A 27133-nucleotide genomic window follows, 5' to 3' on the forward strand; every position below is an offset into this window, starting at 1 on the left:
TAGTCTCCTCCGAAACCATGCTGGATCTCTCTCCATCCTTGCCACGAATCACACCGCAATCGGAGATGAAAACTCCATGTCCGACCAGAACGCCCATAGGTGGAACCATGCCCAGCCCGAGTCCGCTGCAGCTCCGAATCCAGTGCGGAGTCATTTTTCCACGCATGATGCAGGAATAATAAGGATTAATGGCAGGTGATATCATCCGACATGGGTGTCATTCCTCCTGCAAGAAGAAAAGAGGGGAATCGACTTGGCATCCATCTTGGCTCTCTCGCATCCTTGTTTCCCGGTGGGTCTGCTACAGCATGCACGCTTCAAATTCAAGTATAAACATCATATTGGGAATCAAGCCGAAGTCCGGCCGATTGCGGACTCTAGTAGATACGGACGGGAAATATACATCTGTACATAAAAACAACTCAGTCGAAAACAAAATGAGACACAAAAAGTGGCTGGGGTAGTAGTGAAGTATAGATGGCGTTATTCGTCACGATATACCTGCCATAACCCCCCGGCCATACAGACAATAGTGACGCTCCCCAAAGGAAGACGGAGAAGAGAAAGGGCGGGCGAGTATGGCGACGATGGAAGCAGGCCTCCGCCATCACCACCAGGAGGGTAAGAAAGGTATATGATAAAACACAAAGCACAAACATATGGGGAATAAGAAGAAAAGATTAGATGAGAGAGTTGATAAATGACAAGCGTTGTTTCGAGGAGTCGCTCTCAACGGTCCTCCCGACCGGCTGTTTCCTGTCTCTGTTTTCTTCTCCGTGTTTCTTTCTTTTGGTCTTATTTCCCCAGTCTATCATGGAACACACCTCGCAACAAAAACAAAGACCCTGGTCAGTTCCACCCAAGTGAATTTTCAGCCATGACAGGCGCACTGATCATTTGTGTCCGACCAGTGCCACGGCTGTTCTGGCTGCCACGGGAAATGCGGCCCCCGGCAGCAAGGGCTGCGGATCCGCGGCCCTCGCTCATCTGATCCACGGCCGAGGGGCTACGCTGGTGCAGTTGACGCTTCTTGCGATACCGACGAGCCACCCAGAACATACCAGCTCCATAGGCGGCAGCACCGGCAACGGCTCCGACACCAATGCCAACGGCGCTGGCCTTGGTGGTGCTGCTGCTGCTCGTGCCGGCATCCGACTGGTCATATCCTCCGTCATCACTACCCTTGTTGCTGCCGGATCCGCTGCTCCCAGATGAGCCGCCACCGGACGAGGACCCGGCGCTAACAACTAGGGGAATCGAGGGATCGATCATCGACATTAATGTCTTGACAGTCTGATTGGGCTGCTCATACAGTTTGGAAATCGGATTGTGGAGCATTTGCGACAAAGTGTCCACGTCACCCGATGGGATGTAAGCCAGAGCGACAGTGGCGATGTACCCAGTGCTGGCCGAGTTGTCGTACGGCTGAATGTCGTACATCACGACTTCACTACCATTGGCCGACAGGGCGTACTCAAGCCCCTGGGGAACATACGTGAAGATCTGCGACGAAGACAAGGCAGTCGTGGCCACGAAGCTGTACCGAAGCTTGCCATTGAAACCGATTTGGATCAACGTTGAGTTCTTGGGTTCGTTGGGAATGCCCCCAGCCGGAGAGATCGAGCCAGGAAGCTGCGCAGCAGCTGTCGTGGTGGTGGCAGCTTTGGTGGCAGTTCCCGTGGGCTCAGTCGTAGTAGTCGTGGTTCCGACAATGAGAATGCTGGATGGCATCCAATCATCCGCGTTCGCTGTGCTGGATGTGGGGGGCTGCACAGTGGTGGTCTCAGCAACAGCCTTGGTGGTGGTTGGCTGCTCAGTGGTCAGCGGAGTCGTTGCACTGGTGCTGGTGCTGGTGCTAGAGTACACGGAGGGAGCGACAGTCGGGGCAACAGTGGGTACGACAGTCGGGGCTGCGGAGACGGAACCCGAAGCTTCCGTGGTCTTGGTGGCGATCAGAGCAGTTGAAGTGGCAGGCGCGGCGGAAGAGGCAGACTCGGAAGCAGTTCCAGATGGAGATCCCGACTCAAATGTGGACTCAGAAGCAGAGATGGCTGTAGAAGCTGCACCAGAGGTACTGTCAGAGAGGGTTGGCACAGTAGCAGCACTGGTGGGAGCGATACTGCCACTGATAGCAGGGGTCGAGGCCCCAGGTGCGAAGCTCTGAGTTTCACTGGAGGGAGCGATGAGGGCCGTGGATGTGGTGGCAGTGGGTCCCAGGCCAATTGCAACGCTTGAGGCATCAGAAGTAGCCCCTGGAGCCGTGCTACTCAAGCCCACAGCACCGCTGGTCGGACCAATGGAAGCGCCGGATGTCAGGTCCAAGCCGGTACTGCTAAGACCCACAGCACCGCTGGTGGGGACGGCAGAGGCCCCCGATGTCAGATCCGTTGCGGTGCTGAGCAGCGCAGGGATAGGGATTCCAGATGACCCCAACAAAGAAGTGGGAGTGACCAACGGAACACTGACAGGGATGGTGGGCAAGCTCATGCTCAAACTGAGGAGCGCTGGCTCCACGGAAGCGCTGGCACTCGTGGCAGTTACCGAGCTCGATCCAGCGACGACAACTGGCGTAGATGCCGTGGCCGAGTCAGAGGCAGCAGGAGCAGACGTAGTGACGGCACTAGAGGCGGCAGATTCAGACGAAATGACCAAACCAGGAACCGAGCTGGAGGGGACAGCCGAGGCGGACACGAAGGTAGATTCGGTAGCAGAGATCGAGCCCGAAACAGCGGTGGATCCAGATACGGTCGAAGCAGCCGCAGGAGCGGAGCCAGACACAGTCGCGGAACCAGAAGAGATGGCGGATTCGGAAGCAATCACCGAGCCGGAAACAGTCGTCGAGCCCGCCAAAGCGGTCGAACCGGGGGCAACGGCAGATTCAGAGGCAGTGACAGAGCCTGACGCGGTGGAAACGGGTGCAGTAGCCGAGCCAGATGCAGTAGCTGACGACGGCACTTCAGTAGAGGTGGTGCCTGACAACAGGTTCGACAGGATACCCACCAGACCCGATGCGCCAGGAGTAGTCGTAGAGGCGGCGTCCTGAGATGCGGAGATAATGGCCTTGGAAGAGGCTGCCTCAGTAGTCTGAGCAGCGTTGCTGGTGGCAGTGGAAGCTTGGCTGGAAGCGGTCTGAGAGGCAGAGTTGGATGCCAGAGGAGAGGCTTGAGTGGCAGTGGCCTCAACAGAGCTCTGGACTGCGGATCTCTGGGTAGCAGAAGGGGACGCAGTCGAGCTCTCCGTGGTAGAGCTCTCGGTAGAAGAGCTCTGGCTTGAAATGAGGCCAATCACAACAGCAGAGCTTGCCACGGGAGTAGATGTGACGGAAGTCTGGGCTGCGGAAGATTGGACAGAGGAGCTCTGGGTAGTAGAGGGCGCAACATTTGAGCTTCCAGCAACAGAGCTCTCGGCTGAAGAACTCTGGCTCGAAATAGTGCCAACCACTCCAGAGCTTGCCACGGGCTTGGTAGAAGTCTGAGAAGCTGAGCTCTGAGCAGCAGAAGGGGACGCAGTCGAGCTCTCCGTGGCAGAGCTCTCGGTAGAAGAGCTCTGGCTTGAAGTGAGGCCAATCACACCAGCAGAGCTTGCCACGGGAGTAGATGTGACGGAGCTCTGGGCAGCGGAAGACTGGACAGACGAGCTCTCAGTAGTAGAGGGAGAAACAGTTGAGCTTCCAGTAGATGTCTCGGTAGAACTTTGGCTCGAGATAACGCCGATAATCCCCACAGAGCTTGCAGCGGGGGTAGAAGTGGCAGAACTCTGAGATGCAGGAGTCTGAACAGCTGAGGTAGCTGAAGGAGATGCCGTAGAACTCTCGCTGGCAGAGCTCTCGGTGGAAGAAGTCTGACTCGACAGAACGCCAATGATCCCGGCGGTACTTCCAGGAGTAGAGGTGCTGGACTCTGGGACCGCCACAGCAGAGCTAGCCGTGGCAGCGCTGTTACCAACGCTAGAGGGAGCGGTCGTGGAGCCCGCGAGCAAGCTTGATACAAAGCTCTCAAGCGAGCCGCCAAGAGAATCGCCAGTAGTGGTAGTCGCAGCAGCAACGGCCGAAGACGAAGTATCGACCTTTGCAGCAGACTCGGACGTAGAAGATGGCTTGTCGGAAGTCGTGGTGTCCACTTTGACGGCGGACTCGGATGTAGATGACTTGACAGGCGTGGTTGTGTCTACCTTCACGGCGGATTCCGAAGTGGATGACTTCTCAGACGTGGTAGTGTCGACCTTCGCGCCAGACTCCGAAGTAGCTGATGCGACAGGGCTGGTTTTGTCGGCTCGCACCGCAGATTGGGACGTAGTGGTCTCACTTGCGGTGGTCGAGCTTGTTGTGCTGACGCTAGCAGTGGTGGTAGCTGATGCAGGAACAACTGGCGGGGGAGACGCCTTCTCCGCAGTCTTTGCTGTCGCACTATAGCTCGTTGAAGCCCCAGGGATATACGGTTGCGTACCGACGATGGTGTGCGTTACGCCGTACGCGTCCACTGAGAGGGTTACTGGCACAACCACCACCACAGGGGCGCCTTCAACAGATACGGTGCTGGAATCTGCCGCACCTGTCGTCGAGCTAGCAACGCTCGTCTCAACGGTTGATGTGGTAGAGGTGGTAGCTGGGGACGCGATCGCAGACGAGCTCACTGCGCGACCCTCAAGGTAGTGCCGAGCCCGCAAGTCTTGCGCCTCGGTTGCGCTCTCGGCTGCGGTGATATCCAGACCACTCAGCGTCAGAAGCGCGAGCAGCAGGGATCTTGTCGGAGAGACCATGTTGAAATTGAAAGGAGCGTGGGTGGATAACAAGCGTAAAAAAAGAGCGATTTAAGGGTCTCGAGGACCGTACCAATGCGGAGGGAACGGACAGAGCGAGGACCCGATGGAAATGCAGCCTCCAAACCCGGTTACAAGGGTGTTCAAGCGTTGATACCGAATGTCAATCGTTGATATCGCAGATACATCGATTCGGTGGCTGGCGGCGACAAGCGATACTTGAACTGTACGGGACTATCCTTTTTGACCTTCCTGCAGTTCACTCCTCCACTTTCCAATCGTCAAAACCAGGCGGCGTTCGGCAATTAGCGGGTGTTGATGATGTCGCTATTTTGGTATCTGCAGATGACTGGGACGCAGTCGCAACTCCTGCCAAGGCTGTTCAGGTACGAGGGACGGCTTGATCAGCAGAAACACGGCAAATTCTCCGATGTACTTTCCGAACGAGCCGGGACTGGTGTATTGTGCGAAAATAGTGGCAGTTCGTGATAAACAAAAGCGGTCTCAAGGAGCGGCAGGGGGCGTGGTCGGACGAAATGAACAACCAACAAATCCCCTCAAGAGTCTCGCGACAGACAAGACGATAACGAATGTGGATGCGGCAAGGAGCGAGCGACAAGAGAAATCTAGATCAGAGTAGAGAAGTAAGAAACGCGATCGTTGAAGGGATAGGTGGGAGGTGGTGGGAGGTGGTGGCAGGCGGTGGTTGATTGTATGGGATTGATGGTGGAGTTCCAAGTTGTTTGGGTTCGACGGGGCGGCGGTGGATTGGTCTGTTTGGTGGTACCTGAATCGGCGCGCGCGACCGTGAGAGGAGATGGGAAGAAGAGGAGGGGTGGTGGGTGGGTTAGGGATGAAGGAGGAGGGGGTGGGAAGATGCAAGGAGCAGGGAGGAGAGTCCAAATCAGAGAGACTAAGAGAGAAAGAGTGAGGAGGGTAAGACGGGCAATGAATTGTCAATGGCAAAAGCAGCCCCCAACCCTCCTGCCTTCCTTCGTAGACGGCAGGAGAGAACGTACCGAGATGGTGAGTGACTACGTCAACGCAGGCATCGACAATAGCCAAGCATGAAGATTGGAAGGAGGGAAAAACAGAACAAAACTGAGAGAGTGTGAGTGAGAGAGAGAGGGGGGAAGTAAGTAAATAGAGAGTAAAGTAATGAATGACGGGGGGTTTGGTAAAGAAAATCAACTCAAATCAAATCAAATCAAAAAGACGAACAACTAATCGATACACGGAATGGAAGTAAATGAGTGAAAGGAAAAAGAGGAGAAAGAGAAGGGGAGATTAATTTGGAGGAGGCGGTTTAGTCTCGTTGGGGCCCGTCCGTGTCATCGTCTAGTCTGGAGACTTTTGAGTGCTGCTACTGTAAAAGGGGGGGAGGAGATGAAAGAAAGCCCAGAGAAAAAAAAAAAAGAAAAGAAAAGAAACAGTAGGCTGTGGAAATAAGTCCAGTGTTGCTCAGTCCGCCTCGTCTTATCCCCACGCACTCGGCACAAAAGTGGGACACTCTCCCACTTTCCCAGATTCTCCACCCGGCGATTATTACCGGGCTGGCTCCAGTCATTCAGGTGAATGACGACGATTTCCGCGTATTCTAGCCTCTAGTCTAGCCTCTTTCCTCCACATCGTGCCTGTCGTTTTCACCGTTGTTCACCGTTGCCCACCGCTCGCGTTACGCATCAGATGTTCCCGACCCTATTCAGCGACAGCGACTCCAGTATATGGCCATGATGTACCTATGGAGTACTATCCACGGTTCGACCCCATGTCTAAATCTACCTCAAGGTGTCAAGGGGGGACGCCCATCTGCAGCAGATGCAGCAAGTTACTGCAATCATATCCAGCTGACACCAGCAGGGCCACTAGTGAACTGACTATAGCACTCGGACTAATTGGTGCTTCTCCGCCCTCCTGTATGTACTCTACGCTGCTCTGTGGCTGCTGCAGACGGCCCTTTTCGCTTCGCATGCCACTGGGACGTGCATCGACTGTCAAGATAGTCGGCAATCCTCGGTCGAAAAGCACACGGAGGTGGATGGGCTCTCTCGACTTTCGGATACGCTTCTCCAGAATTGACTTTAGATCGCCAAAGTAGGGTCTGCCAGATCAACCTCGACATGGGACAACGGCGACAAGCCCGCATCGAGGGCGGTACAATTGACCAAATCCCGGACGCCTGCTCACAGTCTATTATCTCGATGACGGTGACCTAGACAGACGAAGGGGAATACTCTTCATTTGCAAGCGATTGTTCTGGTCGACATTGTCCTGTACCACCCCAGAGTGACCAGCAGCAAGAGGGTGCAGCCAAGGAAGAAAATCACGCAAGCCCTATCCGTACAGAGCACGGATTCCAGCCGACTGCCACTCGTCCAAAGTACCGTACCCATGCAAACGATGCTAGCCCAGAGCCAGCCCAGAGTCTGATGATTGAAGGCAGATTACTGAACGGCTGGGCTAGAGCCATTGATCTCTTGAATGGATTTGCGATCGGACCGGGTAATAATACGGTGTGTTGATACAGGTCAAGGAAGGCACAGCATGGCCGGGGGGGAAGGCTTGGGGGCTTCAAGCTGTAAGGTGATACAGGACAGTGGCCGGTGAAAAGCGCAGGAACAAGTGCCGATCGACGGTGGTACAATGCCCATCGTAATTCCCGCCTCTTTGCACGCCAACCTTGTCTGCAAAGGGCATGTTTCCGTCAAGGTTCGGACCATCACAAGGCCTAGACTGACGGCGTGGACGGTGGGTGGCTCTACTTTTCTGGGAAGGTAAAAAGTGGGTAGGTTGGTTCCTGGCCGTGGCTGTGGGGATTGCCCCGGTGCGTGCAGATAAGGAGTCTGGGAAACAATGCAGCCACTCACTAACTCATCATGCACCCGCCCAGTCGCCCACATACTTACTGCCTGCCTGTCCGGTAGACAGTTGTTTCATGAATTTTTGCCCCCAGGAAGGGTCTTCCGGCCACTTGCCTAGTCGAAGGACTGGTTGGGTTGGTTTTGATGGTTCGTCTCCGCCAGCAGAGCAGTTCTTCCCACCAGTCCCCTATAAGCAGGCGCGAAGGATGGAATTATTCTTGGATCTGCCTACACGGAGACAAGCTGCTTTGGCTTCAGATCGTACAGTACAGTACATTGTAGGCAGTGCCTGGAATCTAACGGGATCTGGTTTAGTGGATAGTCACCCAAGAATCGGACGGTTGTCTCACCATCTCCTCTCATCTTTGGTAGAACTACCCCGTTGAGTCAAGACAGGAGTCTGTTCATTCGAGTCTAGGAGAGATTTGGCACGGAGTCCGAGATCGAGTTGCGCTTCCTCTATAACGTGGCACGCATATAGGTAGGCAGGTACCTTGAATATGTCCAGACTCCAGTACTAGAATCTGGGAAGATCATTCTTCCATCCACTAGACTAGCAACTGGACTATTGTTCATTTCAATAGATCCGGGGGAAGTTTCCTTGGCCTTGCCCGTCAGGCTCCTTTCTTACTGCCTCTCCTTTCCGGCCAATCCACCCACGTGTTTGTTCCAGTAAGCGATGCCACTAGAGTTCTACTTTCGTCCCTGAGTCCATCTCCACCAACTTATCAAGAGCACAACACCAGAGTCAATTCTCCTCTCGCGTTCTGGTGCGCATGAATCGTCATCCACATTTTTCCGCCCTAACATGGCAGAAATGTTTGGATCGTGCGATGGTCCAGTTAGAAGACTCCCCCTGGGGCCATCACCAGGGCTGAAACAACCGTCATTTCCATCCCTACGGTCTCTCTGCACCGCAGCATTCCAGCGGACTGGGGATCGGTGAGACCTGCGTCAATCCATCATTTTTCAAACTGACGCCCAGGGATCCGAGAAGGTTCGTCGCTTCCGTGAAGCATGGCAGACGGATAAATAATAGGGGGGCCAGAAAGTCTCTCTTCTTCCCCCAGTTGCAGATCATCGGCGCGTCCAAGCTCGGATAAGGTAGATGAAGACTATATAACTCCTCTCAGGAACTCGGATCGCCGTGCAACCCGGTCGAGGACCATGGACTGATGACCGACTAGAGAGTGGGTGGTGACTACCTACTGACTAGTCAGGGGAGCTTTTGTGGCACCATCTTTGTTCAACTACCGTTGCTATTTTTGTGTCACGCCTGACTCCTGGGGAAGAGAAAGAGGTTAAACACCTTCGGTCGACGACGGACGAACTTACCAACTCGGTTGCTGATCTCCGTCCAGCTTCTTGCAAGCATCTTCGCTCGCCCTTGCTAAAGACACCTCCAGGAAAACAGCCCGGTGGTCGTCGCCCTCAAACCCGCCGATGCGACCCTGTGGGAAGCCAACCATGGACGGGACAAAATGCCATTCAGCGCGGCCCAAGGAAAGTTGAGACGGAACTATTCCTGTTCCTGAACAAATGAAATCCACCCGCCGTGTTGCTCCACCTCTGCCCACAATGCGTCTCCCACATTGGCTGGGAACTCCCCTCCTTCTGGCGCGTGCAGTGCCCTTTTCCGTCCTAGTCGCTTTCCCGGCAGCACGGGTGATGGTATCAAAAATACGCATGTCTACTCTGTATCCCTGCCACCTAACTGGGACTACTCGGTATGCTTACACTGACTGGTTATCAAACTACATCTTAGATCTGCTCTGTATCTGGATTGAGCATACTCTTACTTGGACTATGGGGCAACAAGACCACACCTTTCCACGACATGGAAGTACATGTACACACTACCGGCTCGACAGGACTCCCTGCGGTTTCTTTGTCTCTTTCGTTTAGCGAGCGAAACATGGTTTCCCTATTCCTGGAAAGAGTCTACACCGAGAGCTCTTTGATCTCTCGCCTGTGGCGTATTATTAACCGCCACGCGCTCGGAATTGAGCAGCATAAAGCATCCCTCATGAGGCTTGGCTAAAGTGTTCTCAACACGCAAGAGATAGAATTGGAGCCTCGCCACTCAATTATCCTCTGTCGGCTCACGGCAGTCAGCCGGAGTCAGCAAGAGCAACACTCAGAACAGAAACAAGAAGAATGGTGACTACGGTAGCCACGGGTTCTTGGACATCATGAACTGCCGCATACGCTCATCACCCGGCATTCGCCGAGGAAACAGCTCGCATCTCACCGACATACTATCAAATGTCCATGTTCACCGAGACCAACGGCAGCAGGGTAGGGCATCTTACAGAGTTCTTCTCAAGGTTCATGCCGACCAGGCTCCGGGACATATCAGACCCTTATGCTCTGGCATCGATACTCTGCCAGATACGACGAAGGAAGATGCATTAACCGACGATATCATGAGGTCCATCCCTTGCAACGCAATCGAACGACTAAGGAAGTAGTACCTGTTGCCACGCAGCAATCCAGAGACAGCACACTGTCCACTTGACAGAGTCAACATGAGTACATCTAGGGCCGCAGAGCGAACCCAACAAGAGGGCAAGCTCCGCAAACTCTCCGGGATTAAGGTTTGACACGCGCTGTCTCAATAATGGTCTTTCAGGTACACACACACACAGACACATACTACTAAGAACAGTTCACCGCGGAGCCATTTAAGTTTGCTGGGTGGTGTAAGAATCTTGATTTTCTCGATCTGACTTTCCAGACAACGCAACCCATATCGCCACCGCAGCCACAAAACCATGCTCATATATGGGAGACTGCACCGTACCACAACCAAAGATCATTTTCACTTAGCTTGTAGAATGCACAGGATAGTACAGTATATCCCCAACCCTCTCCCTCCGACCCCGACGTCAGTATATAAGACACCACACCCAGCACATAAGCTCTACCCCAACCCTCAAGTCCGGTAGCTTCACAACCTCGCCCCCCTCCTCGGCGAAGAAGAAGAAGGAGGCGGAGGAGGAGAAGAACCATCCTTCAGCACAGCCGAACACTCAATCTCGACATCCGTCCCCATCGGCAACGACTTCACCGCCACGCACGTCCGCGCCTAGACACCGTATCAGCACACACACATACACCTACAATCCACTCCCCGTCCCCCAACCCTCCCAAGCCACCCAACTAAACCAAAGCAGAGAATAAAACTCACAGGCTTAACCCTCCCCTCCCCCCCAAAAACCCCCACATAAACCTCGTTCACCGCCCCGAAATCCCCCATATCCGTGAGGAAGATATTCACCTTGACCACGTCGTCGAGGCTGGAGCCCGCCGCCTCGAGGACGGCGCCGAGGTTGCGGAGGATTTGTTTCTGTGCGCGATTAGCATGCTTTCGTTAGGGGTGTGCGATTAGCGTGCTAGGGTTTGGGGTGTTTGGTTGAGCTTTTGGGGGGGGGTAGCTTGGCTACAGGTGTAGCACTATCCCGAGGTATGGATTATAGGCAGGCATTGGGTGCAGCACTACAGGATTAGGACAAGTGATGTGAGGGCACGTACAGCGCGCGCCTGCACCGAGCCCTGCACGATCTCCCCGGTGGCGGGGTCGACGCCGATTTGGCCGGAGCAGTGGACGGTGTTGTTGGCGACGATGGCTTGGGAGAGGAAGGGGGGTGGGGTGGGGGCGGTAGGGGTGTGGATTGCTCGGCGGGTGGGGTGCCACATTTTCGGTGGTGGTTGTTTGGGGTATACTGAACTGTAGAGGGGGTGGTCAGGGTGAGGATGAGGTTGAGGGGTTGTTGGTTGGATGTCTTTGGTTTGGTGCACCGGTTGTAGGTGGGTGAGTGCGGAGAGAGGGGTTATATGTACTGTACTGTTCTTGTGTAGTGGACTTGGCTTGGCTGGCGGGTGAGGAGGTGTGATAAGCGATAAGATAAGGGATCTACTCTACTGTAGTCAGTGAGTGCGAAGCTTGGCTTATCATGTCTTTGGAGGGGGCATTAGAGTATTGACGGTTGTTAAAGAGAGGCTGGGATTTATCTTGAGGTTGAATGCTTCTCATATTTAATTTGTATAGGTGGATGCTTTGGAGGCAGGAGTGTGGGTGGTTGCTGGTTGTCAGCAGTGGTGGTATTGAGAGTGCTATATATTCTTGGTTTGTATGGAGGTGCCAGGAAAAGCTTCGGCTGCAGCGTAAACATCATAAGCTATCATTCAAATCCTATGAGCAATGACTAGACTGTTAGGCAGGACATATGCGTAAAGATAAGATATAGCTTGATTTCAAACACCTGTTTACTCAGATATCCGCATGTCAGGGTTGAAGTATCCGGCAGCGCTACAACCGCTTCAGACTGGACCAACAATAAAAGCAGCAGCTAGGTAGGTATAAACCACACAAAAAGCCATTAGAACATGAGTGCAGCTGAGTACATCTCACCAGCAAAGAACCAGCCGAGCAAAGCTTTGTCTCCGCCTGATAGTGTGATTCACCGGTGCACCTAGCAAAACACCACAGCACACGCACCAGCAAAGCGTGTACCCAGACGACAACGTAACCTCATCGCCGCGGCGATTGCCATGTCTCGTAGAAGTTTCCTTCACCTGGCCAGGAGAGCGTGTTTCTTTCTCTTTTTTTTTTTTTTTTTTTTCCCTCCTCTTCCTCTTCATACCCCTCCTTCTCTTCTCCTCCTCACCCTTGTCTTCTCGCTCTCTCACTCTCACAAACAATGGCAGAGAACGAAAAGCCCCCCCCTCATCCCTTGTCAAATACATCCGTGAGAAACATGGCGCAGCCATCCAACACCACTCCAGTCCCAGATCCCATGCCAGTCAATCTTCCAGGCCACTATGTGGTCGAGCATCGCAGGACTTTCTTCCGCGTAGAGCTGAACCATGACGAGGAGGACCTCATCCCCCGGCGCTACCTCGAAGCTGCGGAGAAATCCAGTAAGTCCCTCTTTCTGTTGCCTGATCGATGATTGCTGAATGACGATTCAGACGATTATAGAATCTCTCCCTGGATCATGCATGCCTTCCGAACAGAGAAGGGGGTCATCGAATTCGCGAAATGGAGCCCATCGGACTCGCGTTTCCGCACGACCTTCGAGAGCTTGGTTAAGAATCCTTGCCTTAAAGAGGGTCTGTTTGCCGGTGGGTACGAGGCCACAGGGCTGCCTACTGATAATCGGCCCCTGGACGAGACCGAGGCTCGGCGCTTCGCCCGGATCATGAGGCTGGAGCAGCGGGCCATCGTGTCCTTCCTGCAGGATATCCTGAAGGGTGCATCGACTGCTCACCGGACCCCTGATGGCAAGTCTAAGCTGTCTCTGACGTATGTATCACCCTGATCTTCCCGTGGCCGTGGTCTGTCGCGAGTGAGAGAAGACATAAGAAAAAAGACAGGCATGTGACTGACAGAAACACAGCCCTAGGTACCGTCGCAAGCGCATTGCGTATTTCATGAACAGCATGAGCAGAAGGAGGGCAACTCATACTGGGCCTGAAACGCACGCTTTCCTGACCGTGGACCACCATCCGAACGAACGCGTCTTTAGCCGTAATGTGGTTCCTATCACAGTGGTAAGCATAGTGTTTTGCCCCCTCATGCTTTCAGTCGGGTGCCGACCTACTTTGGATCCCCCTCCCCTACCTTTGGGCCCCTCCCAAGCTCCCCTCACACCTACAGCCACGCGCACAACTAACCCAACACCCACAGACCGACAACCCCCACATCACCGTCCCGGCCCACTTCCAAAAGTGCGTGGAGATCCTCATCGGCCAACTCAGCTACCAGATGCGCGACGTATCGAACAACATCTTCAGCCTGGCGGACCAAGAAGCGTACCTCCTGCACCTGCACGGGTCGCATCTGCAGCTGCTCCGCCTGGTGGCGCCGGGGTTCAAGACGTCGCAGATCCGGTCGCACGCGCACGAGGGCTTCGTCAACGGGGAAACGCACACCTCGCTGCCGCCCAACTTTGCCGAGCATCTCGCCGTGAGCTTCCTCGACGACTCGGACGGCGACCTCCGCGCGCTGCGCACGCGCCTTGAGCGCCGCTTCATCCGCAAGGTCCTGGAGCAGGTCACGTGGTTCCGCCTGAACCGCGGCGCCGCCACCGAGGGCACCATCGAGCAGGCCCTCAACCAGGACTGCAGGGTGTTCCAGGTCCTCGTGAGTCCGGAGTATGACCTGTGGACCTGGGAGGGGTTCCGTGGCGCCGTGCGTCTGGTCTCCGGGCTGTGTCGGTATCTGATGAGTGGCGCGGCGCGGGTCGGCGCGGTGCAGAAGCTGTTCTGGCTGTGGCCGAAGAAGGTGGATGATGGGGATGATTATGATGAGGGGGAGTTTGATTGGTTCTGGCGGCAGAATTGGGGTATGGAAGTGGATGAGGAAGAGGAAGATGAAACTGAGGCGAGTCTGGATTCCGCGGACCCGGACCCGGATTATGAAAATCTCGACGATTATGAGACGGAGCTGGGAGTCGAGCTGGAGGATGACGGCGCTGCGTATGGAAGTGAGGATGATGAGGGCATCGAGATGAGCGGCGAACAGGATGCAGACACTGAGTAAGTGCGGCAGCCTTGCAGCCTTGTTGGTGCAGTCAGCTCAAGCAGATGAGCACTGTTGGTTCGTGTCGATAACAGCATTGCCCACTTACCGTGCTCAAGATGCACGTTGATGATTTGCATGGCATGATGAATTGGCACGATGCTCTGACGATTATTGGGAGGAACTGGGCATGTGTCTTTTGAGCAGTTGCACCATCAAGATTCTGCTTGTGTCAGCTCAGGGACTTCCTTACTTATCGTGATGTTGGAGTAACTAGGAATTGAAGAATCTGGGGCTGGCTTGATGCAGAAGGCAATCTGTATTTTACATTGAGAGGAGATAAATGCAATCTGAATACCATATGTGGCCGCCCAACTGGTTCCAGAATCAAGTAGGCATTCGACTAGGAAATCATTCCCGATGGCGGCGTTCGGACTCGAATGCTGTAAAGGCATCAATTCCGCGCCCATCCTCTCCACCAGTGCGGAAATACTCGGTCACAACGCATAGTGCATAGCAAGTACCGGCAGTAGCCACGCCACCAAGAAGCATTCTGCGGAGGATTTTTGCGGATTTACTTCCTTGCGAGGCCTTTTCTCCAGTCTCAGCTGGGGTACTTTGTGATCCTTGAAGTACCATGTCAGGGTCCAGTGCGCGCTGCTGCTGGTCGTCAAGTGATGATGAAGACAGTCCAGTGCCCTTCTTAGAGCCGGCATTGGTTCCTTCGCTATGCCCAAGCGAACCTCGTGTCTTTCTGAAGACGAGAACATCCCCGCCGCCAGAGACAATCTCGTACCCATTGTTATTCAGCTTTTCAAAGTACGGTAGGAACTTTGCCGGGTTATTCAGGCGATTGAGTATCTCGGCGGGTTGAGAGATCTCATCTGGCGCATGCAAAGATGAGCTTGTTTCTGCCTCGGTTACACAAAGAGCAATCGGATCAAATGCGAGCACGCGATACGTCTCGGTATTTACTTGACCGGAGAAGTTGTGCAAAACAGTTGAAGACGGATTCGGAGACGGCGTAGCCCCCTTTACCTCATTCAAAGCGAGTCGATCCGAGGTGTTTGCTGTATCTGAGGCCACATCTCGAAGCTTGTCCGGGACTACCACGTCGTCTGTTGTGGATGAAAGGCCTTGGTCGGTTGTCTCCTGAAAACATTCACTGCGCCGGTCAATGCTTGCATCAACTTGGCAAGTAATGTTACTTGAGGCGTCCAACATTTCATTCAACTCGTTCGAGTCTTGTGATGCGCGAGCATCGAGATCTGGCTCCTTCCTCATGTACGAGGCACGGATATCGCTTGCACGCAAATACTCTAGCTCTTCTTCTTCTTCCTTTTCCCGACGTGCATCCTGTAATTTTCCCGAGTCATCTACCACCTGGTCCAGCCAAGTAAAGCCCGAAGAGGCAAGCTTGTCATTAGCAACCAAGTCGTCCGCATTGAGGGTCCGTATGTGATCTTCTGGAGGTGGTTGTGGTTGTGTGACTACTTGGTGCTCATCGTGTCTTAGGAATGGCTTAATCAAATCGCTTTCTGGGAATTTGGACCGGCTCTCGTGTTGGGTTGACTCTAGTGCAGCTCTTTCTGTAGAGCTACCAGTCGCTTCTAGTGAGGCTGAAGAGCTCTTCTCGAAAGGTTTGATTTCATTTGTAGAATCAGGCTGGGCAGTATTCGAGTCGACACAAGATCGAGTCTGCTGCGATTGATCTTTCACGACCGTCGTTGATACAACGTCTGTCGCCAAGTCATCATTAAGTTTTCTCTGATTGGAAGCGTCCTGAGAGCCAGACTCCACCGCATTCCACTTCATAGGAGACATATAGCCGGTGGCCCCCGAGGCGGAGGTAGTGTCCGCAGCTGAGAGAACTGGATTTATCCCACCTTCACCTTTCTCAGCAACCTCCGGATTCTTGGCTTCTTTAGGAATCATACGACCACTAATAGGGTCGAACTCGTATCTCGTGACATTCTTCTTTTTGTGAATCACAACTGGGCCTCGTAGCTTGCCTGAATCGGTCGACTGGGCTTTCTTAATCGTATCCGAGGTCTTCTCAGACTTTGCTGTGGTCGTCATGGTACGCGGCGTCCCATGAGCCGTATCCGCATGGCCCGTGTCCGCAGACTTGTCACCGAGACCAAAAAGCGCACGACATAGGGATGTGAAAGTTTTGTCGAATTTCTCAAAAGACTTGAACGGCTCAAGTCTCCTTCCAAATATGGCTCCGTAAGGGTCTCTTTCAATTGCCTGCTTGATGTGATCCATCCTGCGACGAGTACGGTCCACCTCCACTTGCCAAAAGTCTTTGTGCAAGGCTGGATGCCCAAATGTCTTTTCAATCTTATGAGAAGGCAAGCTCGAGCTCCAGGTATGGCACCACCACGGTTGATGTGTCTCAACAATAGGATCTACTGGTCGAGGTTGGCGGGCCGGTCTGGTTCGCATTCGAGGTCCATAAAGGCGCTGATGCTCATATATATGTCTTTTGTAGAAGTCTGGGTCGTGCCGATGGTTGTGAGAGCTGCCCGATAGCTTGCGGTGCTTGAAGGATGATATCACGAGTCGAGACGAAACGGAGTGTATAGCGAGAGGGTGAGCGCCGGACAGATGTCCGGGCCCCCTGATTGCGCTCGTATGCGATGTCGTCAACATTCCCATGATGCTGCCTTTTTAACTTTGTGTTGTTCGGATTTTGGAATGAGAAGCCAAAGACGGGACAAACCAGGCGAGCAACAGTAACCTCAGACCGAGACGGCCGCGAGGCTATAGTCAGTCACATCGAACGTGAGTGACGAGCCAAGAAGGAGGGCTGACATAGACCGGGCGCTAGTACTGTAGACCAAGATATTAATATGAGTAACTAAGATGGTTCCCAGGTCCTGTGTCGATGAACTTGGAAGGCGTTTTGAGAACGTGTATTGAACAAGTCCATGAAGCAGGTTGTTGGGTGAAGCAGCGATAAGACGATAGGGTGGAGAGAGTTCCGATAAGGCCGATCGGTCAATGCGGGGTTAGAGGGCTGAGTCAGCTACCATGACACTTCTGGACCATCATATCAATGCTGGTCGAATGTATGTCACTATACAGACTTGATTTTCTAGAATCAACGTGACCTTCCCTATTTGGATGAGGTTGCTTTAATGAGGGTGCTCAGGGGGTTGCTCACTGAGTATTTCTCATCACCGGTCAAGGCTCAGTGAGCGTCATCTTGCCTCTGGGTACATTTCACGGTCCCACGAGGACGAAGACTCTATCAGGAGTAAGAACAACCGCCTCGATACAACTAAGAACTTACAGAGCCAGAAAGTCACCCTATATACGGAGTAAGTGACCTCCCAGGAAGGTGGAAACTAGGCTTCTTCTAACCACGTTCATCAGGTATCTTGTGGAAGAGAATTACGAAGCACCTGGTTATGTCCTCAAGATTGGTACCCCTGCTCCAGATATAACGCGCATCAAAGATCTCATTCGGTGGTACATAGCCTCTTCTAAGGATCAAGGTAGACTGGACCCAGATAAAAAGCTCACGGTGAGAACGACCGGTGCATTTGCGGAGAAGTTTATTTGTGGGTTTGAGGAAGCTACGACAAGTAACAACCCGAAAGAGGACCGGAGGGAGATATACTCTAAATGTAAATTACCCTCCTGTGATGGATTTGACTGACTTCAACCAGTGGATCAAGAAGACCTTACCGGAGGATGAAACCATCAGAAACATCAGAAAGCAGAAGTTCAACTTTACTCGATACGATTTTCGAAACATCGTCTCCTCCATATGGGCAAGGGACAGCCCCGTTTTCCTTCACGGCCTACTCAAAGTCTTCATGTATTCGCACTGCAAGCATTCCTCTTTACCGGAGCAAGGATCGGGGCTCTTGTAACGGATGCGAAAGACAAGGAAGTGAGAGTGCTCCGATACGAGGTGAGAGTGTTGTGAGACTCTTGACATGTGCAGCGTTTTTTTGCTGAGTTAGTTTCGCAGCATATCGAACTGGTCTTGTTCCATTCTGCAGATGCGCCCTACAGGGGAGGATGGCGGATCGATCAAAAGTGGCTGAAGAACAATCGTGACCCCAATCATACTGTGTAAGAGTTTCGATTCGGCTTTCTCCGATCTACATGCAATGACTGATCGCTTGCCAGCTTTGGAATTAGGATTCGAGACTATGATCGACCGCAGTTTGCCCCAGGTATCTTTCTTCTTACGATTGCTCTACATGATGGAGCTCTCTTTGGTATTAGAGGGAACACAGAGCTGAGTTGTAAGGTGTCACAGAAGCAGTGTATAACGATTTGTGACTGACACAGCCTAGTTCAGGAACTGTCCGGCTGCGATCCGTTATTCCTCCAGCTGCCGCGAGACAATCACTCACTCGACTTTCTTCTAGGTAATTGAGGTTGAGGCATTTGGGAAGGACCAGGGTGCTTAAAGCCAAGGTTTTGACTATTACGGCTCCTATGTTGAAAGATCCGATGCGGAAGAAGTTTGGAGTTCTACAAGCGATTGCTTAGCATACGAGAACCAGAGAGGTGGTGATATATTGTCACCTAATCCCAGGCTGTGGGCAATTTGCAGTTCATAGGCATATCAGTTACTGTACTGTACTTTGAGATTTTTGTTTTTGAAATTACGTCTCTCGCTTGGCCCAGTTTTGTTTGTGTCTCAACGGGTTACACTGATTACTACCTCTATTAAGGAAACCCTAAAGAAACAACGGTAAGGTACACAATGGTGGATGTCGCCCACCTAGTTGTGAATTGATGCCCGTGTATCGCACAACAACGGAAGGTCATGTGCTGTGAGAAGCGATATACCTTGGTTTTAATTGACCAGCTGAGGTTAAAGGGGACGCGGGGGAATCTTGGAGTAAATGTGCTGGGTGTCAAGTTGGTCGATCACGGCCGGCCCCTGTAATACCATCGAAAGCAGATACATCTTTTGTGCAATCAAAAGTGCTCTCTTTGTATTATCAGCGGAGCGTTGTCAAAGCTTCTAGTCCGATCTCCGAACGATATTCTCTGATAATTCATCTTCCCAGAGCAGCAGCAGCCTGACGCACAGGACAGGTGCTCGGTGGAGAATTGAAGCTCCAGAAGAAGCCGGGGATTAGATTCACAAATATCTGGCCAGCTGTCCAGACGACATGCATGTGCATACGCTATGTCGCAAATACTTCGTGTGAAAGGAGACGAAGGGTTTCCCACCCTACTGCACCTCCGTTGAGCCGACCGTCCTCTCTGGATCCATGGCTTCATTCTCGAAGATGGCTACACTATAGACTCGAGTATACTTGCCCTCTCCAGTCCGCAGGTAATACCGACAGGCCTGTTCCTCCGGTAAGCTCGTATAATACCCCTCTCGCTCAATCTCTCCTCTGCTCTCAAACGAGGAGTCAAAGGACATCGAGTCTCAATTTCCCCTCCAGCAGCCCCCACGCCCAAATTGAAACGACGACCAAGATCTCGACAAAGGAGAACATTAAGCTACCCCCAAACACCAGGCCATGGTATGTCCACGCATTATTCGAGTTGAGATCAATGGCCTGGCACACGATCGCCCACGGAAGTACATAGAATATGTTGGAGATCAAGGACTGCGCGAGATACCATGATGTGCGAGTGGCAAGAAGTATTGCAGCATATTTAACTGTTATACCGTAAAGAATATAGCACCTAGTCAACAATGTTAGAGATTCAATAACCGGCTAGCGAGAAGAATCAAACACTCTCTGCAATTTTATAGTATCTCTCCCAAACGATTTGTGATTCTCTATTAAGCCTTGATGAAGTCCAAGGATCCTAAAGCGAAAAGATGTAATCCGTCTTGCTACACACGGCAGAGATATATATATCTCCATCGCATGACGCTTATCTTACTACTACATCCCTTCTCCTAACCCAGTAGTTCAATACCCTCGATCGTCTTATATTGCCTAGGAGAAGGCCTCACCTGCTTTGTATACCACGGTAACACAAAGAATGAGTCTTCTTAGATATTGGAACGCACTTTCCCTTACTATCAATCAAATATACTTATGGTTTATGATTTAGCCTGTTGATAGACCTTGCCCAGTTGTCCGGTTCCGGTTAGCGAAATGGTCCACATGTGCTGTCTCCTCCAACAGAAGACCCCGCGCAAGATCTAACGTCTCACGGGCAGATCGCCATACCTGTCAGACTCCCCTTCAAGTTGTTTAGAACTGCCCTGGGGTACAGAGACATAGACCAAGGAGCTTGCCTTGACGGTCCCAGAAAATACTCGCTTTCTGTATTTGTGCTCTACATCGTCCTACAATACTTCCCTTGCAGGAATGGCTTACATGCCCTCTCAGAGATATTTTTATCGCTGCTTCTCGAAGACTAGCGCAGGAGCTTTGAGATGCGGTTTAGCCCGCACCGGTCCTCCACTCTCAGAGTCGGATCTTTTGCTCCACTTCGAGCAACATATGATCTCTGCCTCGAGGAATCGCACAGCCCTGGTCTCTACCACTGATCGCCCCATCGAAGCCATCCATCGCGCTTTCGTGAAATACTACAACCTGAATGAGCGAGCTGATGACATCTGGATCGCTATTATCTCGGTCCCTGTTGGAGAGAACAAAACGCTACCCTGCCATCGTGCTGAGAAGCTTGCCCTTAAGCTAGGGTACAGACTTGAAGAGAGCAAGAAATTCATGCACGAATACATATTTGAATGGGAAATTGAGCACCAGTATGTGAAACACATGGTTTCTGTCGAGACACTCCTGAAGCGCGGGCTGGATCTGGATACCTATCTCCAAAATGATCGCTTGCCCAGCCTTCGAGGATTCCGAGACTTGATGATCGATATGATTGTGGAACCTCCGGCGGACGGGTATTCTGTTGGAATAGAACTAGGTCGGATGGCGCGGTGCTTTGGTGCCAGAGCTCCTGTGGAAAAAATCGCACATAGTCTTTTGAGGGATTGTCCCACAAATATCTTTGTCCATAACGACGGAGAGTACGTGACATGGAAAAGGAGTGGAGCTGAACCCGTCGACATCGACTTCGAACATATTTACTGGATACAACAGGGTATTGACGAGGCCCTTTTTGATTTATGGCTTGCAGACATCGACTTCATCGAGGATCGTATTACCCATGCAGAGCTGGCCAATGCCTTGACATCCGAAATGGAAATACTGTGGGAGCTTTACTGGGAGGATGTTTACTTCGACGCATGGGACGGGGTTAACTCGGATTCTGCCGCAGATAAAGCACAAAAACTGCGGTGCCGGGAGCAGGAAATCCACAATCAGATTGAGCGACACGCCGTATCCATAGGGCTGTGATCGTCCAACCGCGCTCTGATATCTCTTTCATCGCCTGCTAAAAGCAGCGACCTTCGTCTCACTAGTCCAGCCAACCTTCAACACAGTGTCTTTTGCAATAAGGTACAATGAGTTCTGCTCGCACAAAGTGACATGCTCTGTGTCGATCACCTTCGGTGTAGATGTTTTCCCTCTAACTTCCGTTGCTTCGTCGTTGCTCAACCACTCCAGATAATATCTGAGATTATTCGAACCCGTGGCATGCTCGATCTGTATTTGCAGGGGGGGCGAGGATCCAGCTTTGTACGTTCCCGAGGACTCTCCTGGGGCTAGAAATCCATACTCCCTCGAACTTCGAGTCAAAGTGCAACGATCTAACTCCATCTCTAATGACTTTGCGCAGTGGTGCGATGGAGTTGGTGTGTTCGATGGCGTATTAGTCTTCTCTGTATGTGGTTCGCCCGTCCCAGTATCCATGCTTGCTTGTGTTGATCCCGGTGACACCGCGACACGACCAGAAGGCCCTGATATTACTGAAGCCCTTGTTGTTGTCCTAGATATTGGAAGCGTAAACAAGGTACTCTCGTTCGGATCTGGGTAGATGGGCCCCCGGCGAGTGGACAGAAGTGATCCACACGTTTCTTGCCAATGCTCCTCTAGAGCGTTGCAAAGTCTTTGCTCCAACTCGGCTAGTTGGGGTAGCAAAGGTAGCCTCCAACCTGGATATAGTCTTCCGTGAGAGCGTGGTGTGTATGTTTTTTGGTACACCTGGAGACACAAGTTGCAGAGAAAACAGGCATCCTTGCTCGAGCAGATCACTCGCTGTAATATTCTGGGGTTTTGTAATTCGTAGTAGGCAATTAGCTGAATCTCTGCATGGATTTTTGCGGTATTCAAGGTTCGCATGACCTGAGAAGTGTACTCGTAGATAGCGTCTTGCTGACTGATCTTCAATATTGCGCAAATTTCTTTGAGGAGCTTCTGCTGACTGCCTCTCGGAGCAGTTTCGGCGATCTTGGCCCGTAAATCAGGAGCATATTCATTGAGAACAGGGATAGAAAACGACTCTTTGGGAAGACGAACAGGGACTGCTCTCATTACTCGAGCCAACGGAAATCTCTTCGCCGTACGGTATAGGAACCTCGCGACCTCCCAATACCTGGCGATCTTGTTCACAATATCCAACAAACTCTGCCTTAAAGAGGGGTCCATATCCTTATTTGGAATGATATGAATCAAATCAGCGAGTCCCACAACCTGCTGCAGTTGATAAATGCCTTCCACAACTCCTACTAAGCGTGTGTCAACCTGATATTGGGACCACGAGTCAAGAAGTTTCTCGACTTCTCTCGCTCTCATGGTAAAGCTGCGTACAGTCTCCAACAAAGTCCTGTTTCTTAGATTCTGCCCAACGATCTCCACAGCCATCAGAGCTTCTCGAAGGGTGTCCTTAAAGGGGCGTTTCGTTGTGTTTCTCGCAGAAACGGCCAGTCGCAACCGAGACAGTATGCGGGACGAGCACATGGAAACAACAGCGGTAATGATGTGGTTCCCCATGTCTTCATAGCGACTTGACTCTGATATTGTGAGGATACTCCTTTAATAAACCCTTGTTACTTACCAGAAACAGTCGCGAGGATTGCGAATATATGCTCTAGTCCCTGCTGGATATGACAAATCGCATCCTCGCCATCATTATAGCTCACTTTATTCACAGCAAATATCACCTTCAAGCAGCCTGATACAAGATCCTCTTCGAGGCATAAAGCTGGGATATGTTTAACATCGTTTTTCCTACATGCAACGAAAGCTAGTGTGCCGACCAGTTTGCGCTCCGTGTCGAAAGGCAGTGTAGAGTGTCTTTTAAGCGTCGACAGAAATTGAGCCTCATTGCGCGACGGTGGTGCGGGTGTCCTGCGAAGTAGGTGGGATATGGCTATATTCTCCGCACAAACAATGATGAGATTGGGGGCTGTGGCCATTGAGGAAGGGTACATCCTGCAGAAACATCAGACTTAGTTGAATGACAGCTACAAACCGGGGCGCGCCGAGTTCTGACCGTGGTTTTCGAACCCCGCCTGATGTAATCACGCAAGGAGTGGCTTCTTTTTGCTGCCGGATCGCTTACCCCTCCCTGAAGTTACTTCCCCAGCAGGAAATGCTCCATACTAATGCGTCACCAGCAGGGGGTGTCCACCCACCAATCTCAGCATCGCAACATCACGTCTGCGCTGTCGTGAATTGCCAACAGGTCACTATGTCCCTAAATTCATTGGCTGTCACGTCACAGCAGGCCGGAGATGGCAAGGACCCCTGCTTTTTTTTTCGTGATGTCCAGGAGTCAAAGGGAGTTGTGCTTGATAAAAGGGACTCAGTATACACGAATCGACAATCGCCATGTCTGCCCCACGTCGTCTGCAAAGTCCTTCCAAATGGGTTATCAAAGGTATTTCTGGCTTGGAGGTGGAAGATGGTCATCCTGCCGCTGACGCAAGCAATACTTCCGGTCCGTAGACTCGAGGACCGTGGACAAAAAAGTTCGGATCTCTCGAGAAATAACTTTTTACATTTGTCTCGAAGCCGCAAGAGACATCGACCACAATCACTGGAGATCTCAGCATGAGTTGGCCTGACTGCAGTCCCGGTATTCCGAATTTTGGAAACACGGACACTGGTCATAATCCCCAGAACTGTCAGGAGCATCCGTGGGGCTCAGCTCCTACATCAACTCATGTTATAAGTGAGAATCAACTTGCCGCGCATGCCGCTCATCTGTGTATCATGATGTGATTGTAGGGGGATTCTCTTGCATTGTACTTTGTTGTTCGAAATCGGTATGATTGACAGTTTATGCTGGCGCTTAGCGCCGCATCTGCTTCGAGAATCGTGCCGATGCGACTTAAAATTGCCGAAGTCGCTGGGACGTGGTACTACGGTTGGCAGTAGGTGTAAGCCCTTTGCCCCAGGGCGGTGACAGTAAATAGGATGGTGCTGACCAGGTAACAGTATTGGTTTTTGTTTCTCAACTCCTTTGGAGCAAAGATTTCCAATATCGAGAAGGAAGGAACGCGGGTTCGCAATAGAAATCGTTACGAGTATTATCGACTTGACAAGGGCTGTTCAGAAACCTTCTTTTTCCAACTCTTGATGACAACGGCACATGTTAAAAAAACATCTCCACATTGTGTCATCTCAATATTTCATTCTGCTTCAACTTTCTCGTTTGAGAGTGGAAGAACTGCTGGCAAGGTTGCTGGCCAGAAGAGGAGTCTCTCCATATTGAAAAAATGATGGATGAAAAGGAGAATACAGCGCAGACAGGGACGTATTGGCATAATCACGTCGCAAGTTATCTTGATTGAACAGATCTTCCAGACTTGGGACATGGCTCCGCGTCTTCTCCTCCTGGAAATAGGCCTCCTTGTCTTGTGAAGATCCACTGTCGTCCTGGGAGAATACTTTTTCCCACTTGCTAAAGTCCGTGTGTATTCGATGAATAGATCCGTCTGCTTTTCCGAACGCAAGTGTCTCACCATTGGGCGAAAATGCTACACTTATGAAGAGCGAGTCGGATTGTATAGAGTCCGGAAGATGGATTATTCGACACGGGCACGTTCCAGGTCGAAGGTCCCATATCTTTACCTGTACCGCGTCCTCTGTCATTGCCGTGTCGATAGATGCCATAGCGACAGTGTCTGGGAGGACAAGAAGAGCCAACTGATCAAATAAGGAATAGGTATGTGTTGCCCCTTAAGAATGTGTTTTTGATGGCCCGTAGAAAAATATCGAACCAGCTCACATGACTTGATGTGAGGAAGGCAACCGACATGCTACCACTTTTGTTCACGTGTGGTGCGTGATTGGGTGGTCTGATGGTTCCTAGAAAATCAAGTACGTGCAGGTAGATTATATCGTGCTCTCTATAATGTATTCCCCAACTGCCTCGTTCACCCACTGTGTGTGCGAACAAATCTCTCAAAGGAGGATGTACTTCCAACTTAATTGCTCCTATCCCAACGGCAAGCAATTACTGTGGGACTCCCCCGGCACACTTGTCTGTCCGTCAGTTTGCAGTCCTGTCTCTTTAGATGCCCATTCTGTTCAACTTGGCTGATTATCACCGTTGAGGTGCAATATGATGCTCCTACCGTGTTTGGCTATGGCGCCTACGAACGATATCCGCACATTATGTTCACACCTGAATGAGCCAATCAACTTCTCAACATGGCTGGCTTTACACCTAATGAGGGTAGAGCAAGGGGGACCGCAGTACTGCGGATTCTTGGCAGTCCGCCCTCGATATGGTGAATATCTCGGGGACGGCATCCTGGCATACCGCACCGGACCAATAACACAGTAAAAGAGAGGGTATACGTCAATTGATCTTACCTGACAGCTAAAGGGAGTATGCTTGCATTTTTTTTAGCTACTTCTGCTACTCAAAGCTGACATTGTTTCAATCGCTAATTGTCTCTTACATTCCTTTTCCTCTGCTTGCGGCCTGAGTTCAAAGAAGAGGAGCAAGGGTGGATACGGCAGTTCCTTGGTAGTGAGCCGAATTTCATGGAGAGCCGGCAGATTTAAAGAATTTCGAGAAGTCCATACCCGTAAGTGAGGTTGTAAAGAGTCGTTCACGGACCTGGTGAACAACAGCGATTGTTGGTTGTACCGTTGATTGCTGCAGGCATCGATGGGAACGAATCAAATTCGACAGATCACCGCCTGTATCGTCTGCCCGACCAATGGACAAGACTTTACCTAATACAGACAGGTTGTCTCGCCCGAGGCTTGCGCTGAAATGCTCCGAGTTTTCTCTGTGAAGAACAACTCTATAGAACAAGAATCCTGTAGCGACCCGTCGCCACGTTCGACAGACACGATGACATGCCTTGAGTGCCTCAAATTCAGCTACTCGGAATATTTCAGAGATGATTGGATTCCCTGCATTCGTTAGCAACACTGTCGGATTTCTGATGGCTTTCCTCGTTCCAACCTCAGGAAAGTTCTCCATTGGGACCATCTCCAACAGAAACAGAATGGCCGATAAGAAGGGCACTACTGCAGCAGGAGGGAAGATATGGACGTCTGCTCCCAGTCTAGCGGAGATACTTTGCCGTCAACAACATACCTCTGGGTTTTCTGAGGGGTGGTACAGGAAAGGTGGGGTGACGTGCAGCGATAGCTTGGATTCTTGGCAGAGAAGCCACATGCTCGGCAAGACAAATCGGGGCACGCGTCCAAGTTGATATCAACGCACAGGTCAATAGTTCGCTAAAGGCTAGTGTCGAGGTCTCAGTGTAACTGGCAATTTGTAGATCGAAGTGACCATCAGTTACCGGAAAATGACTTTAAAATTCACGGATACAGGGCCAGCGTGGCTGCATTGCTGGTTTCCTCTGACTTCCGATTCTGCTGGCCAGACGCATGTCCCACGTTTGGTCCCAATTTTCGGGCCTGGGCCATTGAACCTGATCGACCTGGACACCACGTCTAAACGTCCAATCAAGCCTTCCGGCTATCAACACCGGGTTACTATGGTCTAGTTGCACTCTGGACCTACCAGAAGGGTCGACCATGTGGGATACAATGCATCCCTAAGTCATTTTCCAATGTATTCCACAGGAATTTTCTTTGGTCCTTCGATAGCCGGACTGATGATGGAGTTGCAAGTAATCGAGTTCTCTTCACTTGGG

At 51.7% G+C, this 27133-nt stretch overlaps 14 protein-coding genes across 14 annotated transcripts; 4 read left to right on the top strand and 10 right to left on the bottom strand.

Annotated features, from left to right (window-relative positions):
* Positions 1 to 316: 316 nt before the first annotated feature.
* BO86DRAFT_63274 (uncharacterized protein) lies at positions 317 to 754 on the bottom strand. The gene has a single exon (XM_025677521.1). The coding sequence runs from the start codon at positions 657 to 659 to the stop codon at positions 423 to 425; it is 237 nt and encodes a 78-aa protein (XP_025528782.1). The 5' UTR covers positions 660 to 754; the 3' UTR covers positions 317 to 422.
* Positions 755 to 4973, bottom strand: BO86DRAFT_63322 (putative mucin family signaling protein Msb2). Its single transcript, XM_025677522.1, has 2 exons — positions 2467 to 4973; positions 755 to 1809 (listed from the first exon to the last, which is right to left on the bottom strand). The coding sequence occupies exons 1-2, from the start codon at positions 4756 to 4758 to the stop codon at positions 850 to 852; spliced, it is 3252 nt and encodes a 1083-aa protein (XP_025528783.1). The 5' UTR covers positions 4759 to 4973; the 3' UTR covers positions 755 to 849.
* A 4224-nt stretch (positions 4974 to 9197) lies between these two features.
* Positions 9198 to 10090, top strand: BO86DRAFT_378394 (uncharacterized protein; the record flags this gene model as incomplete). The annotated part of the gene is made up of 3 exons (XM_025670626.1): positions 9198 to 9290; positions 9385 to 9462; positions 9686 to 10090. 3 exons carry the CDS (start codon positions 9198 to 9200, stop codon positions 10088 to 10090), a joined length of 576 nt encoding a protein of 191 aa, XP_025528784.1.
* A 230-nt stretch (positions 10091 to 10320) lies between these two features.
* On the bottom strand, positions 10321 to 10710 carry BO86DRAFT_388399 (uncharacterized protein). Its single transcript, XM_025671846.1, has one exon. It carries the CDS (start codon positions 10629 to 10631, stop codon positions 10398 to 10400), a length of 234 nt encoding a protein of 77 aa, XP_025528785.1. The 5' UTR covers positions 10632 to 10710; the 3' UTR covers positions 10321 to 10397.
* Positions 10636 to 11303, bottom strand: BO86DRAFT_278734 (putative L-PSP endoribonuclease family protein Brt1; the record flags this gene model as incomplete). The annotated part of the gene is made up of 3 exons (XM_025667302.1): positions 10636 to 10707; positions 10810 to 10968; positions 11154 to 11303. Coding segments are annotated over 3 exons (381 nt in total), but the record flags the coding sequence as incomplete, so codon positions are not given.
* Positions 11304 to 12379: 1076 nt separating this feature from the next.
* On the top strand, positions 12380 to 14166 carry BO86DRAFT_398580 (uncharacterized protein; the record flags this gene model as incomplete). The annotated part of the gene is made up of 4 exons (XM_025673565.1): positions 12380 to 12542; positions 12594 to 12927; positions 13028 to 13175; positions 13312 to 14166. 4 exons carry the CDS (start codon positions 12380 to 12382, stop codon positions 14164 to 14166), a joined length of 1500 nt encoding a protein of 499 aa, XP_025528787.1.
* Positions 14167 to 14556: 390 nt separating this feature from the next.
* On the bottom strand, positions 14557 to 16413 carry BO86DRAFT_378397 (uncharacterized protein; the record flags this gene model as incomplete). Its single annotated transcript, XM_025670627.1, has 1 exon — positions 14557 to 16413. The coding sequence occupies one exon, from the start codon at positions 16411 to 16413 to the stop codon at positions 14557 to 14559; it is 1857 nt and encodes a 618-aa protein (XP_025528788.1).
* A 768-nt stretch (positions 16414 to 17181) lies between these two features.
* On the top strand, positions 17182 to 18029 carry BO86DRAFT_398582 (uncharacterized protein; the record flags this gene model as incomplete). The annotated part of the gene is made up of 4 exons (XM_025673566.1): positions 17182 to 17219; positions 17340 to 17471; positions 17527 to 17677; positions 17823 to 18029. The coding sequence occupies 4 exons, from the start codon at positions 17182 to 17184 to the stop codon at positions 18027 to 18029; spliced, it is 528 nt and encodes a 175-aa protein (XP_025528789.1).
* Positions 18030 to 20272: 2243 nt separating this feature from the next.
* BO86DRAFT_63461 (uncharacterized protein) lies at positions 20273 to 21474 on the top strand. Its single transcript, XM_025677524.1, has one exon. The coding sequence runs from the start codon at positions 20460 to 20462 to the stop codon at positions 21459 to 21461; it is 1002 nt and encodes a 333-aa protein (XP_025528790.1). The 5' UTR covers positions 20273 to 20459; the 3' UTR covers positions 21462 to 21474.
* A 14-nt stretch (positions 21475 to 21488) lies between these two features.
* On the bottom strand, positions 21489 to 22997 carry BO86DRAFT_418132 (nucleic acid/nucleotide deaminase domain-containing protein; the record flags this gene model as incomplete). Its single annotated transcript, XM_025675065.1, has 1 exon — positions 21489 to 22997. The coding sequence occupies one exon, from the start codon at positions 22995 to 22997 to the stop codon at positions 21489 to 21491; it is 1509 nt and encodes a 502-aa protein (XP_025528791.1).
* BO86DRAFT_388403 (uncharacterized protein) lies at positions 22995 to 23448 on the bottom strand (the record flags this gene model as incomplete). Its single annotated transcript, XM_025671847.1, has 1 exon — positions 22995 to 23448. A coding segment is annotated over exon 1 (365 nt), but the record flags the coding sequence as incomplete, so codon positions are not given.
* Positions 23449 to 23579: 131 nt separating this feature from the next.
* Positions 23580 to 24387, bottom strand: BO86DRAFT_63459 (uncharacterized protein). Its single transcript, XM_025677523.1, has one exon. The coding sequence runs from the start codon at positions 24141 to 24143 to the stop codon at positions 23661 to 23663; it is 483 nt and encodes a 160-aa protein (XP_025528793.1). The 5' UTR covers positions 24144 to 24387; the 3' UTR covers positions 23580 to 23660.
* Positions 24388 to 24406: 19 nt separating this feature from the next.
* Positions 24407 to 25335, bottom strand: BO86DRAFT_63478 (uncharacterized protein). The gene has a single exon (XM_025677525.1). The coding sequence runs from the start codon at positions 25122 to 25124 to the stop codon at positions 24651 to 24653; it is 474 nt and encodes a 157-aa protein (XP_025528794.1). The 5' UTR covers positions 25125 to 25335; the 3' UTR covers positions 24407 to 24650.
* Positions 25336 to 25833: 498 nt separating this feature from the next.
* BO86DRAFT_63489 (uncharacterized protein) lies at positions 25834 to 26616 on the bottom strand. The gene has a single exon (XM_025677526.1). It carries the CDS (start codon positions 26458 to 26460, stop codon positions 26002 to 26004), a length of 459 nt encoding a protein of 152 aa, XP_025528795.1. The 5' UTR covers positions 26461 to 26616; the 3' UTR covers positions 25834 to 26001.
* Positions 26617 to 27133: the final 517 nt, after the last annotated feature.

Source organism: Aspergillus japonicus (genome assembly GCF_003184785.1).
Source record: "Aspergillus japonicus CBS 114.51 unplaced genomic scaffold BO86scaffold_17, whole genome shotgun sequence".
NCBI classification, from domain to species: domain Eukaryota; kingdom Fungi; phylum Ascomycota; class Eurotiomycetes; order Eurotiales; family Aspergillaceae; genus Aspergillus; species Aspergillus japonicus.

What these genes read in the sequence shown, in the direction of transcription:
- BO86DRAFT_63274 (XM_025677521.1), bottom strand. Translation starts at nt 659, where the DNA reads ATGTTTGTGCTTTGTGTTTTATCATATACCTTTCTTACCCTCCTGGTG.
- BO86DRAFT_63322 (XM_025677522.1), bottom strand. Translation starts at nt 4,758, where the DNA reads ATGGTCTCTCCGACAAGATCCCTGCTGCTCGCGCTTCTGACGCTGAGT. An exon ending in TGAGCTTGCCCACCATCCCT is followed by an intron (nt 1,810 to 2,466) that starts GTCAGTGTTCCG and finishes ACCACTGAGCAG; the next exon opens with CCAACCACCACCAAGGCTGT.
- BO86DRAFT_388399 (XM_025671846.1), bottom strand. Translation starts at nt 10,631, where the DNA reads ATGGTTCTTCTCCTCCTCCGCCTCCTTCTTCTTCTTCGCCGAGGAGGG.
- BO86DRAFT_63461 (XM_025677524.1), top strand. Translation starts at nt 20,460, where the DNA reads ATGGCTTACATGCCCTCTCAGAGATATTTTTATCGCTGCTTCTCGAAG.
- BO86DRAFT_63459 (XM_025677523.1), bottom strand. Translation starts at nt 24,143, where the DNA reads ATGCTCCTGACAGTTCTGGGGATTATGACCAGTGTCCGTGTTTCCAAA.
- BO86DRAFT_63478 (XM_025677525.1), bottom strand. Translation starts at nt 25,124, where the DNA reads ATGGCATCTATCGACACGGCAATGACAGAGGACGCGGTACAGGTAAAG.
- BO86DRAFT_63489 (XM_025677526.1), bottom strand. Translation starts at nt 26,460, where the DNA reads ATGGTCCCAATGGAGAACTTTCCTGAGGTTGGAACGAGGAAAGCCATC.